General features: G+C 32.5%; 2 protein-coding genes across 6 annotated transcripts in view; one reads left to right on the top strand and one right to left on the bottom strand.

Annotated features, from left to right (window-relative positions):
- The window catches only part of LOC144854843 (cytosolic carboxypeptidase 1-like), a 30,941-nt gene extending 16,466 nt beyond the window's left edge, over positions 1 to 14,475 (bottom strand). For 3 of the 4 annotated variants that reach the window (XM_078712832.1, XM_078712834.1, XM_078712835.1), the window contains exons 1-9: positions 14,372 to 14,429; positions 10,435 to 10,506; positions 3,333 to 3,448; positions 2,935 to 3,002; positions 2,459 to 2,663; positions 1,930 to 2,061; positions 1,414 to 1,507; positions 993 to 1,030; positions 476 to 622 (exon numbers count right to left, since the gene is read on the bottom strand). In XM_078712832.1, the coding sequence (XP_078568958.1) occupies positions 476 to 622; positions 993 to 1,030; positions 1,414 to 1,507; positions 1,930 to 2,061; positions 2,459 to 2,663; positions 2,935 to 3,002; positions 3,333 to 3,448; positions 10,435 to 10,451 (817 nt within the window). In that variant the 5' untranslated portion in view covers positions 10,452 to 10,506; positions 14,372 to 14,429. Of the gene's footprint in view, positions 1 to 475; positions 623 to 992; positions 1,031 to 1,413; positions 1,508 to 1,929; positions 2,062 to 2,458; positions 2,664 to 2,934; positions 3,003 to 3,332; positions 3,449 to 10,434; positions 10,507 to 14,371 lie in introns of all 4 variants that reach the window. The other variant, XM_078712833.1, reaches the window with a different exon arrangement.
- A 112-nt stretch (positions 14,476 to 14,587) lies between these two features.
- The window catches only part of LOC144854866 (signal peptide peptidase-like), an 83,741-nt gene continuing 82,319 nt past the window's right edge, over positions 14,588 to 16,009 (top strand). For both annotated transcript variants that reach the window (XR_013614712.1, XM_078712866.1), the window contains exons 1-2: positions 14,588 to 14,808; positions 15,220 to 15,318. Coding sequence is in view for 1 of the 2 variants with exons in the window: in XM_078712866.1 (XP_078568992.1) it covers positions 14,620 to 14,808; positions 15,220 to 15,318 (288 nt within the window). In the remaining variant the exon portion in view is untranslated. The remainder of the gene's footprint in view (positions 14,809 to 15,219; positions 15,319 to 16,009) is intronic.

The following is a 16,009-nucleotide window of genomic DNA, read 5'->3' as shown; positions in this document are numbered from 1 at the left end:
AGTACATTCTAATTAGAAAACTATTGAATATAAGCCAATTAAAAAAGTCTTTGATGGTATTTAGATATCATAAATATAATAGTAGTCATCCGAAACCCATCTAACTTTTTTTTTGGTCCCACGTTATCATTTTGGCACCCCAACCTTCAACTATGTCAGGTTTTTAGAATTTAGAATAGCAGAAATTCAAATGGATTCACGAAAACTGAATAACTCGCCACATTCAAACAACTCCTCAAATCCCACCGTTTTAATTTGCACTTCTAACATTAATTTATTTTGTGCTTCTTACATATTCTGTCTATTGTTCAGTGCTTAGAGGCACCCTGCATTTTGCGCTATATAAATTGAACATTACTATTATTTGGGAAATATGGTTTTGGAACAGCCTCTCAACCTATAAAGGCTTCTATTTTGGGTGAAGTTGATTTTTTTTCTTCAATCTTTTTGGGTCGTGAATACCCCTTCTACTTACTCAGGGCTGTGATATTTTTCAATGAGACCAGTAGTCCTTTGCGTATAGTGATATGCCTGTTACGTGTATCTTCTTTATGCCACTCTGCATATGTTGATAGTAGTACAGCCATTCCACCCTGACCAATGGCTCTAGCTGAATTACTCTCTGAAAAATGTTAGAATATGGTGTATTTATTACCAAAATAAGACTATTATTGCGATAAATACACAAAAATAAAAGATAGCATTCCTACCACCACCACCTCTCCTCCACATTGTTAGTGTTGTTGTTATTTAGTATTTAATCATGTTATGTGGTAATGTTATCTAAACAAGGACATATATGTTAAGTTTCTTCTTCTTCTCCAATTAGAAGCAAACTTCATAGTTGAAGGCTACTGCTCCACTGGCTATAGCTGTTGCAGTTCCACTTTGTGCATACAGTGTGTGGTGCATATATAATGTTTGATTATAAATAGCATATTACAACAGTCCTGAAATCATATCTGTTTCTTCGATATACTGCAAATACTTACTTGATTTTACTAAGTGACTAAGAGTATCAAGGGCATGTCTGTAAGATATAAATTATATTTCATGTCAATAAATAAATGTCATACATACACTTCATATCCCAAAAAAACAATTTTACTCTATCACATTACTGATAGTGTGTCATATTTCTTAAAATATTACCCAGGGTTGCTTCATTGGTGCCAAATAGTCAAAGTAAAAACATAATATCTAGCATCTATATAATTATATATTCATGACATTATTTTCTTAAGCTCTGTCTACACTATCAAACTAGTTTGACCAAAAAAGTGTGATGTGTCCAAATATGGTAGTGATGTGCTCAAATATGGTAGTGATATGATGTCATCGTGTCAATATATGGGCAAATCACATTTTTTTGTCACATAGAGTTTGATACTGTAGACAGAGCTTAATACATACTTCATAATATGATGTTGTTTTCTACTGCAAATGGTGATTATTTTCAACATAGTAGTGACAGCTCCGGACTTGCCAAGGTGTGAACAATTTACAGCTGCAAAAAGTAAAATAATAATAATAATGTACAATGTATATAAAGCATTAATTACAATAACGAAAATGATGGGGTTAATAATGATAACGATGGTTGAGATGATCTTGCGGAAGAGTATAGGGTTACCCCAGTGTACTGGTCCATTTCAGCCGCTGTCGTTGAGTGTCATTTGGTGATGGCTGTACAATACAAAGGGACCCATAAGGGAGAAGAAAGTTGTTTATTGTGTCGTCCACACCTGTACACAATTCAGGCCAGTAGGCTGCAAGCCGTACTCCCACACATTAAAAAATCACATGATTGTTTGTCCTTAGCAATATAGATAATAGTTTAAATAATGCTGATGAGAGAGTGAACATGATTATAAAGATGAGAGAGTGATGATGATGATGATGATGATAATGATGATGACATGTGCTTACCATTAGTGGTATATACTTTGAGCACCAGTAAACAAGGTAAAAGTATTGAGAATGAGCTGGTGTGAGTTCTTACAATCCCCAAGGTGATGGATAAAGCTCCTGACAGTCTTGCTTTCACTCCAAACTTACGATCTAAGAACAGAACAGTCATAGTAAATAGAAAGCAACACATTATATATAAATAGTGTTTACAAAACATTTTCTGATTAGTCTGAACAGGATAGAGAACTTAATGTGATATTAGAGAGATTTTGATTTGACCTAGAACCTACTGTATGCATATTATGAGTTGGTTGGTAGGCCTAGAATCAACCAAATTGATATCAAGGAATCAACATGAGGAGGCACATCTCAATGTACTCATATGTGCACAATGAACTAACATGGCGTAGCTAGTTCTTAGATCATTGAAAAACGAAAGCTCCTGAATATTGTGGTGTCATAAATTTTCTCTTAGTTCCATCACTATCAACTTCCACATAAATTTTCTTTTCTACTATTAGGTTAAATAAAAATTAACCTTTTTTACCTTTTGGACCAATCTTGGCAAGGACTTGATGGAGTATCTTCATCAATTCATCGTTGACTGGTTGTTGCTGGAATGTAGAACTGAGCATGCCCAGTAGGATCTGTGTTGCACCATGGGATACCAAGAGTGAAGCTCTTTTCCCAGAATGCAAGAGTTCCAGAAAACATTGCACAATATTGATGGACACTTGAGTGTCCTTTGAACTCTGAAATCAATAAAAAAAATTGCATAAAAGTTTTAAATTAAAACATGATCATTATTGGGAAGTGAATATCAACTATCCTTGACTTCAAAGCACATCACACTTTTTTTGTCAAACTAGTTTGATAGTGTACACAGAGTTTAAGTAAAAAAATCGTGTGTGATTTGTGACTGTTATTAACATTACTTTGGAGAGAGCCACTACTATGAACAAATTCTAGAGTAAAAAATAATATATACAATTTTCTCCAATTTGTAAACATAAAATAAATTACCTCTAACGTTGCTAAAAGTATATGTAAGCCATTTGTGGTCTTGGACACAACATCCTTTCTTACTTTTTCTGAAAGGAAAACATAAAAGCAAAAGTTATTTATACAAATAAAGTATGTAATATATATTGGGTATATTATAATCATAGCACACAGCTTTACCTTATAAGACAATAATTACTAATTCGGCATACAGCCAAAGTTCCTCAAGCAAACTCAATACACAAGGTTAAGTCATTTTCAACCTGTGTCTCTATTGATAAACGGCATACAGCCATTACATGGTGTTCAATATATAAGTACATAATATAATACAGTGAGAAGCTTAAACTAGCGAATAGTAGACATACAATTTTAGGCACCGGAAATTTCCCATCCCATTTCCCATCCCATCCTCTCACCTTGATCTCTTATCAGAGCTTGTAGCCGTGATGTCAAGTAGCGTATTTGTTCAACATCTTCAGAACTTTGTGTATTCAGCTTCTCAAGAGTCTGGAGCATCCCACATGCTCTGGCACTGAAAATATCAATATTTTTGTTTTAATTATTATATTTTGTTATATAGAAATTAAATTTGTAAAATAGTATATGTAACCTGAATGTACATGTTGGTAAAGTAGAACCCCTTCTTTGGAACACCCGTATTATTAAGGCGACACATGACATGACATGAAAAGTGAGGGCGTGTGGCTCAGTGGGATCATAAAATCGAGGTGTGAATCCAACTCTCGCTGCATTGCTTGTATCCTTAGGCAAGATACTTTACTTATGTTTGCCTCTCTCCACTCAGGTGTATAAATGGGTACCCGGTTAGATCAAGACACAACTTTGCGCTGATTAGTAGCTGCATTATGGGAGTATGTTTCCATACGTGTTTTGATCCCAAATGACACTGGGGTAATAATGTTCAGCGCTTAGAGGTTTCACAACATTAGGCGCTATATAAATTCAGGATATATTATATTATATCCAGGATATTATGACACAATGAAATGAATGAGGGGCAATAAAAATGTCACTACGGCCATTGCCTATTCATGAGACACCACTATTAAGGGGACACTTTGTTGTGTCCTCAGTGTGTCCCTTAATAGGGTTTTATTATATTCAAATAAAAGAATCAGTTTATTATCAACCTTTCGTTTTGAAAGTATATATATAATAATAATATTAATGAGTAGTTAATTAAAACAGAAGATAATTTCAGACATTTTGCTTAATGTTACTGTGTCATTGCTGCAATTGAAAGTTGAAACATCAAACTAATAATATTATGCACTAGGCCTACATGGAATGTCTTGATTGTGCGGGCTTGTTCCACTACACAAACATACATACATACAGCATAATGATTGGCTGCATTATGATTGTGTGTATTGCTGTAATCACATTATTCCAACACAAGAATGTTCATACTAATGTCTACTAGTAGTCTACATTACATTTTAACTACAAAATACAACTCAAGGAAAATTAGACAAAGACAGATAGTTATTCTAAAAATAGACATTTATATCAAGCCATAACATCGAAGTAGAATGCAATTTTGAATCAACATATTTCTTCCTTTACATTTTTGAAATTCAAACCTCAGAAATTCTTATTCCAAAATGTTAAAAAAATATGTCTGTTCTCCAAAACTAAACTATAGAGTAAAACACTCAATATGCTGTCAAAAAAACAAATTCTAATTCTTATAAATATAAAAACATACTCAAACCCAATAACTCCTTCAAAAACCTTCAGTAAAAGTCCTCTCTTTTTCACAACTTTTTTCAATTTTCTACGACGCCGACGAACAGGTTTCAGTGGCTTAGTTCGATCCATATTATATCCAACTAACCGGAATCATCCAAATTTATACACGATCTTAAACCGAATAATCTAAGGGCCTGTTTCTGTTGCATAAAAATAACCGGTTAAAATTGGTGTGAATAAATTAATTCCATTTTCTTGGGAGCAGAAGCAGGACAAATTTGTAGTATCTGGTTAGAAGGCAGCGCAAAATAACCGGTTATAAACACCCATGCAATTTGGTGTTAGAACGCCGTAAGTCTAGTCTAGTAACCAACAACTGTTCTTGAATAAACGTTTACAGGTTTCAAAGCTCGTATATCAGTAGAAGAACAATGTAGCTGTAAATGAAACCTATTTCCTCTATCGTTGATTTGTAAACACTATTCTAACTAAACAAGATAAAATACTTTGGTTGCTATGAGTTGATTGTGTTACTAGGATGACATCTTCATTAACTGTAGATTAGCATCATTTCAGCATTAATAGGATTTTAATGAATTTTCAATTAATTAGTTTACATAGTTACCCCTATCAATAATTTTTCTTTGAAGCTACTTAATATGTTTCTGTACTATTTTTTTACATTCTTTTTACTATTAAGTATTAATATTATTATTTTCATTATAATTTCTCTTATTAACTTTTTCCTCTCATACAAAATGTCATTACAATACCAAAAAGAGTAACAACAGAAAGCACATTTTGTTGTCTAAAGTATGGCTCAAGGCGTCTATTATTACTTTAACAATAACATACATTTTACTTATCTTGAAACTAGTGAAAGAGATCATGTCAAAATTACTGAAATACTGTATCCAGTATTGATTGGTTTAAACTATTACCAATACTTTTTTTTTGGTTAGTATCAATTAAACTCAAAATGTTTCTTCAATAAACAACAGTGTCACTTGTGTATAATTTATACAATTTAAAAACTAGCTAAGCTAAATAATTGCATTAACAGGTTTAAAGTAAACAAAATGTAGTACAATGCAATATAGTGCAATAATTGCAGTACAAACAAATTGACATGTTATTATCTAATTCATTGCCCTGAGTGTGTATTTATTATATTTCAACAGATCAATAATACATTCATTTGTCTTGTAATGAGATGGATACAATACAGGATTAAGGAACAAATAGAATGTTTAACTATACTAGGCCAGTTAAATATTGATTATTTACAAAACACAGTTAGTACACTGACAGACAAATTTACAAAATCTACAGTATGATACTGAGCAATGAAAGAAATGTAGTATCCATTTTAGGCCCTGTTTCTACTGCCTAAAGCTTAGTTCTCACTAGGACATAGATGCAACATTACATATTGATGTAAAGTGCCATAGGCTTGAACATAATCTTGGCGTCACAAGTGGGAATCGACTTCGTAAGCACGGTGCCGTAGACGTGTATTCAACACCGTTTTCTGCTTTGCTTACAGCGTAACAGTGATTGCGGCAGGATTTTTTTTCTAGTTGGGCCCAATCTTAATACCGAATGCTTAGAAAATAAAATGTATCTAAAGACCAAATTTTTATTTTAAATTTCAATGTTGTTATTGTTACACAAAATGGAATAGATGTAATAAATGTTTAAAATGCTACAACAAACCACTTAATCAACAGTAACCATTATTTTGCATTGCAGCTGAAAGTTGCACAGCCGTAACTGGCTAAATGGCGTTCAAACACTCAATTGGGTGTTTAAACATTATTAAGAAACACCATTAAAACATTTTGCTGCCAAGAAATTGGGGGTAATTTATTCACACAGGCCACATTATTAAACGGTTATTTGCTCGAAGCATAAACTGGCTTTTAGGTTATCAGTTAGGAATAGCTTTACAAGGATCAATACAGTAGGCTTGGCCAATACTGATTGTCAGATTGATTGATTGTTTAATTGGACGAAATTCTAGCATATCTGTCTAGAAGCTGTTATGGTCCAGTCAAAAATCACCCTCACCATGGTATAAGAACGTACCCTAATAAAATTTCATCCGTAGGTTCTATGTATATAGGTAATAACATTTCTTGATGTTGCGTCTTGCAAAACTTGGGATTTTACGAGAAAATTAGACTTTTATACCCAATTTATAACCGCCTCATGTCGTATTATTGTGTACAGCGAATGCGACGAAGCGTGACTGAAATTACGAGACGCCGTTAGCGCCCGTTGAAAAATACATTAACAAAACTATAAAACCTACAAAATTAATAGTTTATACAATAAGTTAAGTATAGTTTACAATAAATTATATAATAAAATACATAACATATAAAGAAAACCCAAGTATAAACTAAAATATTTACAGATATGTGTTTAAAAAATGTACAAATAAAAATGGCCTTCCATAAAATAAAGTGCGCCCTCACGCGTCATACTTTTATCGGACTTGTATGGATGGTTATACAAGGCATTAATAATAATTATACGAAACCCGATGCGGTTTGTTACTTATTGCCTTTTTTTTACGCAAGAGGCAGAATATTTTATTTTCACAAATTTATTTATAATTTTTATCATGGAAAAAAAGGATTTTATATATTTAAACACATTACAACCTCCAGTATACCATCATGATGGATTAAGTGCATATTGTATATCTGCTAACGTGTAATGATCTCCTAGTTATCTGGTTTTATTCTAAACATTCTTTTTTTTTTCACAGCATTGCTTGCGTAAATATCACAATGCATTGCATATTTTGAACTATCATTCGCGATTTGTAATCTTAATTAGAGTAAGAACCAATCATTTAAGGATAATACATTTCGCATAGGCCTATGCGAAAGATACTACCTCAAGTAGGTCTACTTTTCACTTTCCAACAATTATTAAGAGCGTATCAAAGGGGCTGGTTGGGATTTGTCTGAATCAACATTTTACATTTTCCCCTTTCACCCGCCGCCACCCACCGCTGCCCCCACTGCCAATGGGGAGGAGGAGCCGGTTTGATCCTCCCTGAATCCGTGTGGCCTCCACATCGTACCGATGTGTGAAGTTTGAGCCAATAAACGTCATTCATGACGATTCTTTAAGTTCGAAGTCGTCTTCCAGAATTCAAAGTATTCTAAAGTTAAAGTATTTTCCCGTTTTTCCATTCACATTTCACTAAATAATGTTGGAGTGTGATGTAAGATTCGCGAGAAACGACATACTGTATTATCCCAATTCTCCTTTTTTTAAGACGTGATCGACGTATTAAATACATTCTAATATAAAGTTTTTTGGTGGAGAGTAGTCCTACAATGATAATTATTATTGGACATTTTATACACAAAAGCATGTCATAAACGATCGGTTCACCTCCACGCCCTGAGTTCTCACTTGGGACGAGAAAGTAAAGCCCAAAACAAAAGTTTTTATGTGCATTTATTTCAAATATTGTTATCCGCCGAGTCCGACGCATTTTAATGCATTTAAATAATATTTAAAAAGCTTGGGAGAACACAGTAGTTTAATTTGTTGGCTTATTCAAATGCTTATAAATGACGTTTTAAACTTAAAAGATGTAGGCTATTGTCCCTAAAAGTCAAGATGAAGATTAATTAATTAATTAACAAAATGTAAAAGAATAACATAGTTATCCGTCAGACGTCTTCGAACATTATAAAGAATCTTCGGTGGCAGGATTACATTTTCTAAAACACGAAATTGTCTCACACATCATACGATATGGATGCCAATAGACAATTCAAAGAAACTTAAACAAAACTAACAATCACAAGGATTAACTTTGTTGCGGGTAACCAATGAGAACATATTTCAGACGACTTTATTCATTTAATTTTTATTATCGTATACGCGAAATGGACTGTCATTTAAAAATGATTCTTACTCAAATTAACATTGACTATAATCGCGAATATACAATGCATTGTGATATCCACGCAAGTAATGCTGTGAAAAAAAAGAATGTCCAAAATAAAACCACATAACTAGGAGATCATTACGCGTTAGCAGATATACAATACGGCGCTTCACTTAATCCATCATGATGGTATACTGGAGGTTGTAATGTGTTTAAATATACAATCCTTTTTTTCCATGATAAAAAATAGAAATATAGTTGTGAAAATATAATATTCTGCCTCTTGCAGAGGAAATAACTAACAAATCGCATCGGGTTTCGTATAATTATCGTTTCTATTAATGCTTGTATAACCATCCATACAAGTCCGATAAAAGTATGACGCGTGAGGGCGCACTTTATTTTATGGAAGGCCATTTTTATTTTTACATTTTTAAACACATATCTGTAAATATTTTAGTTTATACTTGGGTTTTCTTTATATGTTATGTATTTTATTACATAATTTATTGTAAACTATACTGAACTTATTGTATAAACTATTAATTGTGTAGGTTTTTAGCTTTGTTAATGCATTTTTCAACGGGCGCTAACGGCGTCTCGTAATTTCAGTCACGCTTCGTCGCATTCGCTGTACACAATAATACGACATGAGGCGGTTATAAATTGGGTATAAAAGTCTAATTTTCTCGTAAAATCCCAAGTTTTGCAAGACGCAACATCAAGAAATGTTATTACCTATATACATAGAACCTACAGATGAAATTTTATTAGGGTACGTTCTTATACCATGGTGAGGGTGATTTTTGACTGGACTATTAAGATTTCACAAGTTGTTACGGTTTACATACATAATATCTATGATAGATGTGAAGAAATTATGCATGCTTATTCAAGAATATGACCAATTCTTTCTACGATACAATGATTCAAAAATTAAAATTATTTAAGTACTGTACACCTCAGAAATTTGGATTACTTTTACAATTTTAGTTTTTCATTTAATTTACTTATTTAATCCACTAGTAGTAGTCAAGATACTGTATTACATGATCTTCAACAGAGAGTAACACATGGATATCCCTTATCAGTGACGTAACGGCTATGAGCGCTCACTGGCAAACCCAGGGCCCCTGAGCTTATGGGGCCCCTGAGCAGTGCCCAGAGGAATAAACATGCATTAAAATATGTCGAAAAAGGCTAAAAATGCCAGAGACCTCTAGCGTTGGAAGGCCACTTAGGGTTCCTAAACCAGGGTCTCTACGTTACGCCACTGCCCCCTGTAACATACAACAACATAAAAAGTACAATTATCAAAGGACAATACCCTACAATAAAAGTCAACAACAACTTAAATAAAAGATAAAAATATTTAAAATGATACGTGGATAGGTATAGACTAAATAATTACATTATTTTTTAAAGATTCTATGTTAAAAAAAGAATGGACAATATTTATTTATTTTGTACCTAAAATTAGGTCAAATTGTAGTATATTTTATTTACAATAAAATTCTACATGTCACACACACACAAAGTCCTGTATTCCACATACACTCTGTAGTATAAATCATAAACCAAACAGGCCCTTTAAATTTATATTAATGCAATGTATAATACATTTCATAGACTTCTTTTTTTTCCATTTTTAATGCCTTTATTTACTGTAATAAAAAATATTTGTGAATAAAACCCTATACAATTCGTAAAAATAAAATGAAACACACACATCTAATTTATCATCAAATAAAATTATCATTCTTTCAACATGGATTGTTCCAATTTACGTTGGCTTTTAGACAGAAGACAAAAAATATTATATTTCAATCATAAAAAACTAGAAATAAATTATAATATTTTATAAATATAAAGAAGTATGTTGTTACCTTGTTGCAGACATCATAGAGCAGTGGCATTGATCATTCTACAGAAGCATTCACTTGGCATTCTGGTGGCATCTGTAAAATAAGGAATGTATGTCTTTAACCGTGTCGTTTCATTATGCATCTAGCCAATGCCCAATGGGAGATGACAGTAAATTATTTATAACACAGTAGTATGGCAAGAATAGATTAAATCAAAAATAATATGAAGAAATCGATTAAACTTCATTTAAATCAATATTATTAATGTATTAATTATCATAAAAAAATATTAATGTTTATTATATTATAATAAAATATTGATTCCATTATGTAAATTTATTTACAGCAGTATTTACATTTATCTATTTGATGATTTTTTTAAATAAAAAAAAACTAAAAAACATTGGCTTAAAAAAAAGAAGATATTTATGAAGCACATTCTTTCATTGTCCGACATGGCATACATTAATTTACCTATAGCTTTAACTAAGGAATGCAGTTAATAAGAGAGACGCATTTTATTGTCTGCAATGATAATTTGGTTCATTAAATAGAATATATGAATGGTGGTAAGCCGATCTGCTTGAGCCTAAAAATGTATTTGAGGTAATTAAGTTAGAGATTCAATTAATTTGCAGTAGGTTTGTGTAAATTGCAATTTTTGCCTAATAGGCCTGCGACAGCCAATTTACGCTGATTTTAAATTAAATTAATTATAGTGAAACCCCTTCTTTGAGAGACACGTATTAAGGGGATACTTTCCAATGAAACGAACATAACAGGGATAATATACATGTTTTAACACTATCTACAAATCAACCCAACTGTATTCAAGAGACAGCCCTGAGGGGGTGTGGAGCAATGTGTTGGACATTGTAGTAACTTATCGTGAAATCGAATCCAACGCTCATTGTATTGCTTTTATCCTTAGGCAAGACACTTTTCCTCTTTCCACCCAGGTGTACAAATGGGTACCTGGTAAGGTCAAAACACAAATCTATATGTTAGTTGCATGTTAGTTCCTAAAATTGACCGGGGCAATAATGTGAAGAACTTCAAGGTTTTGTGCATTAAGTGCTATATATTAATAACATATTTCATCTCGAAGATGAATCCTTGATAGGGCAGTTTTAAAGATGAAAAGAATGCTGAAAATTGAAAATGAAAAGTATAGTATTGCACAAAATTAAAAAATATTTATTTCAGGTCAAAACACGAATATTGATTGACCTAAACTAGCCTTTGCATATATTATTATAATTAGGAATAAATTTTGTTACGACTGTGTGAAGTTAATTAATCTATTCTGATCAACGGAATCTGAAGCAAGGAGTCATAAATAATTTGACATGAATTATGTTTTCTTATTTCAACAGCAGGACCACAAAAATAATATACTTGATTGCAGCAACAACAAGCAAGGTCACAAGAGGTCATGTACAGTATTTGCGCCAGATGACTTGGTGATAAGAGAAGGATAGAATAGAATATTATTTTTTAAATATCTTAATCCTCCATGGCATAATTTTTTATATTTTTGATTACTAGTGGTAATTGCTCATACATACTGTACTATACATTTACTCAAGTTACAGTCAATAAAAGAAAGTACAAAGACCATCAGGCAGACCAAAAGGAAACTGGATAAACCAAATAAAAAAAAGATTTTAAGGAAAAAATGTAGACTTTAGCACAATAACAAACCATCTTGCCAAAAACAGAAAAATGTGGGAACAAATCGTGGAAAGCATAATGTCGGAATGACGGAAAACGTTTCAAGAGATTTAATTTTTTTCTTAAGTCTTACTGTGTAACTTTAACCACCAGTAATTACAAAGATATTTGTATTGTACCATCCGAAGGACAGTTGAACTATCAGCAGTTTATATATATTTAGTCAACTGAGCCAATATTAGAAAACACTATTTAAACTAGGTGAGAGACTAGAACCACTCAATCATGTTTGAATAAAGGATACAGAAATTAGACTACATGGTAACTAGCATCAAGCAATACAACACAATCATACCAGCAATAGTAGAAATTGTAAACATTACATCAGTTAGATTTCAAGAGCAAATAATAATGAGTCAGTAATGATAAACAGCAAATGTATAAATGTTCAGTAGCTAATCAAACATTTTATTTTGAGCATCACCCGTTTATGGCCTCTGAAATATTCAGTAATAAATTGTAATTGTGAATTAGTCATACAAATTCATTGTAAATCATTATTTAGAATTTATTTATTCACTTTTTGTCTTCTTTATAATTATCATTGTTTGGAATGGACTACTACTATATACTTTTCTATTTGAAAATAAATTGCTTCTAATAATAGGGCTTCCTAATCCTAAGTTCAGAGTTTCTTAGAGCACCTCTTCTCTTTTTTTCCGCATAGTAGAATAACAACATACAGTATTTTGTTCACTCAAAGGTTACATCTTTTTTTTTGTAGGTATAATACAAAAACTGAACAAAAAGCAGACATACTGTAAGTCTGACAATAGTACGAAGATTAAAACATTAAAAATGACGGACCAAAAATAGATAAATTCACAGCAAAACCACACATAAAATTTAAAAGACATTGTATGAATACAAACTGATTAATACAGTGATAAAAAATTCAGTGATATTATAGTTTTCTATTAATTTTAAATTTATTTTTCCATATTTCAATGGTTTGCTTTGATTTAAGGCTACTAGGGCATATCATAGAGAATAGATAGAGTTTATAAATATAAATTGCAGAATTTAAAAATGTTATCTTAATATTATAGAAATTCATGTTTTCTATGTGTGTAATTCATTTTATGTTTAGTATTTCTATGTGGAGAGCCTCTAGACGGTTATTTTTACTTTTTGTACTGTTTTTATGTGTTACTTTGTACTGTATTTGAAATTTGGCGAAATAAATGATATGATATAAAGAAATCAACCACATTCAATATTTAAGGTTGGTTTCCACTTGGATGCAACAATGTACTGTAAGCAGGAAACATGCTTTTTTAAGCTCTGTCTACACTATCAAACTAGTTTGACGGAGGAAGTGTGATGTGCCCAAATATGTTAGTGATTAAATATGGTAGTGATATGACATCATCATGTCCATATATGGGCACATTACATTTTTTGTCACATACAATTTGATAGTGTAGACAGAGCTTCAAGAGTGCAGTATGGACTATACAGTAGTTTTGCCTTGTTTAAACTAATATTTCAAGTACTTCCCTTTTACTCACAACACATCAATAAGACTCTGACTGTGTGCAAACAAATGGAACTTTACTTTAATTATTAAAAGTGGCTAAGGCCTCCGTACTTTTTCGGCCTGCCTAGCGAAGCTAAGCTGGCGATGGATTTCTGAAGGGTGCTCAATTATTAGGCCTAATTGATTAAAAATATTTATAAATAAAAAAATTATCGATATTTTACAATTTTATGCTTGCAGAATGTTGTAGACAACTCGTGAGTAGGTTAGATGAAGTATTGAAACAATTTTGAGTAATTTTAAGGGGTGGGTACGAAACTGCATTAGCGCCTTAATTACTGTTAAATTAGAGTTTACAATACTTGCAGCCCTAATCTACCTACCTAGCCTTCCATTCTAGTAGGCCTACTACTAGCCTACGCTTTCTACTAAGTACTAGCCTATATAATTATTTAGTATTACTAGCCTAGGCCTACTACTAATCTATGCCTTAGGTATGAGAGAGTAGGCTAGCCTGGACTTTCATTTTTAGGACTTAGCTAGATCCGTCCCGGCCCTAGCTAGCCTAGCCTAGGCCTAGTAGGGCCTAGCTAGGGCCCTACTAGCTAGAGAGGCTAGGCTAGTAGTTAGGCCCCTAGTATTATAGGCCTAGCTCGCACTACTGACAGGGGTAGGCTCTAGGCCTAGGTACTTGCTAGCCTAACTTTTAAATAATAGATTGGCTTTATATTAACGAGTAATTACCTAAAAAGAACAATTATTGTTTACAAACCTAGGCCTATTTCTGTTTCCATCCACGGCGCGGGTTGCTTGTTTTTTTTTTTATAATTTTAGATTTCGGCCCTCTATCCCCGCCCCCTTTTTTTTTTTCTTTAGAGAGGGCGACATGTTATATCTAAGCAGGAAAAAAACCATTTATGTTGTTGTTATAGAGGGGGTACTTTTTTCACGTCAGCATTAGTATTTTTTTCAGCAGAGGATCTGAAGCAACAATGGCGAATTCGGAAGCAGATGTTAGCATGGAAAACGCTACTTTAAATGAAACTTTGGCAAATGCCACCGGTAGAATCCCATCTACTCCCGAAGGAATGGCTGTGGCATACAGCAGCCTTTTAATAATGGCTTTACTACCTATATTTGTTGGATCTTTTCGTTCTGTTAAGTTTTTAAAAGACCGCAAGGTAAGCCGATTTCACCACGCACCATACGGGACGGGAACGAATGGGTGCAGGGTGCAGCAGCCTGTTCGAATCCACCGGATTGATAGGCCTAGGCTAGGTCCTGCCTGGGGCTGAGTGCGAACAGCTGGATTGCTAAGCACAAATAATAAAGTGGTTATTGGTGTAATTTATTATTATTTTCTATCGGCACTGTTTACCGTGCGTGTATACAACTAAAAGTTTTAAATATTTTTAGATTTGATTTAACATTTTTATGCTAAATTGATTTGATTGATGATGTGAATCTGATAAATAATAATGATATTATGTCATGATGGTCTTTCATTTATAAATAAAATAGTTATTAATATAAAATAATTATACAATATGTCAATAATACACTGATGATAAGTATGTTTTTGTTTTTTGTAGCTAAATGGAGAAGCAGTTGAAACGATGACAAGTAAAGATGCGGCAATGTTCCCTGTTTATGCCAGTGCTGCTCTGTTTGGTATTTACTTGGTATTTAAGGTAAACACCACCATAACATTCAGAACTTTTGGTAGTAGGGGAAAGACCACTAACAATTGGGAACCTTGCGATGATAGGGTCAACAAAAACATAGTATGTATGCTTTGTATTAACTAATTCAATCTTTCGAACTTCTTAAATCTTAATCCTTGCTTAGAAACTTGCTTCTCTTCGACCAACTGTTGACCTGTCCTATTGTCCTCCATCTCTTTTTAAACTTAATTCTTTTGATAGTCAATATATTTTCTTTCATATTTTTTTCACAATTTCAAGAATATTAACATTATTTTTAACATTGTTTTCATTTGTGGTTGTTTGATTTCACCATTATATAAATGCACTGATACATTTATGATATTATTTTTCACATTAACATATTGCAGGGATTAATTTTCTAATACTCTGAAGATTAACCTTAATTGGGTTTGCTAATCCACAGTTATTAAATTATCTAATGACTTAGTTATCTAATATTACATGTTTTTATTGTACAGTGTAGCCTACAGTACACTGATGTAAGTATCAATTAACATGTATAAATGTCTACCACATTCTACCACTTTTAACAGAAGCAAAATGAAATTTATTCTTTTGTATAAAAAATTCACTCAAAGAAATAATAGTATCACTGAATTAAATGTTTTTATCAGAAGAGTCTTTATACTTACTGTACATATCATCATAGTAGTTC

The sequence above is a fragment of the Antedon bifida genome, chromosome 10 (assembly GCF_963402885.1).
Source record: "Antedon bifida chromosome 10, ecAntBifi1.1, whole genome shotgun sequence".
NCBI lineage: Eukaryota > Metazoa > Echinodermata > Crinoidea > Comatulida > Antedonidae > Antedon > Antedon bifida.
This window is presented reverse-complemented; position numbering and strand designations above follow the sequence as displayed.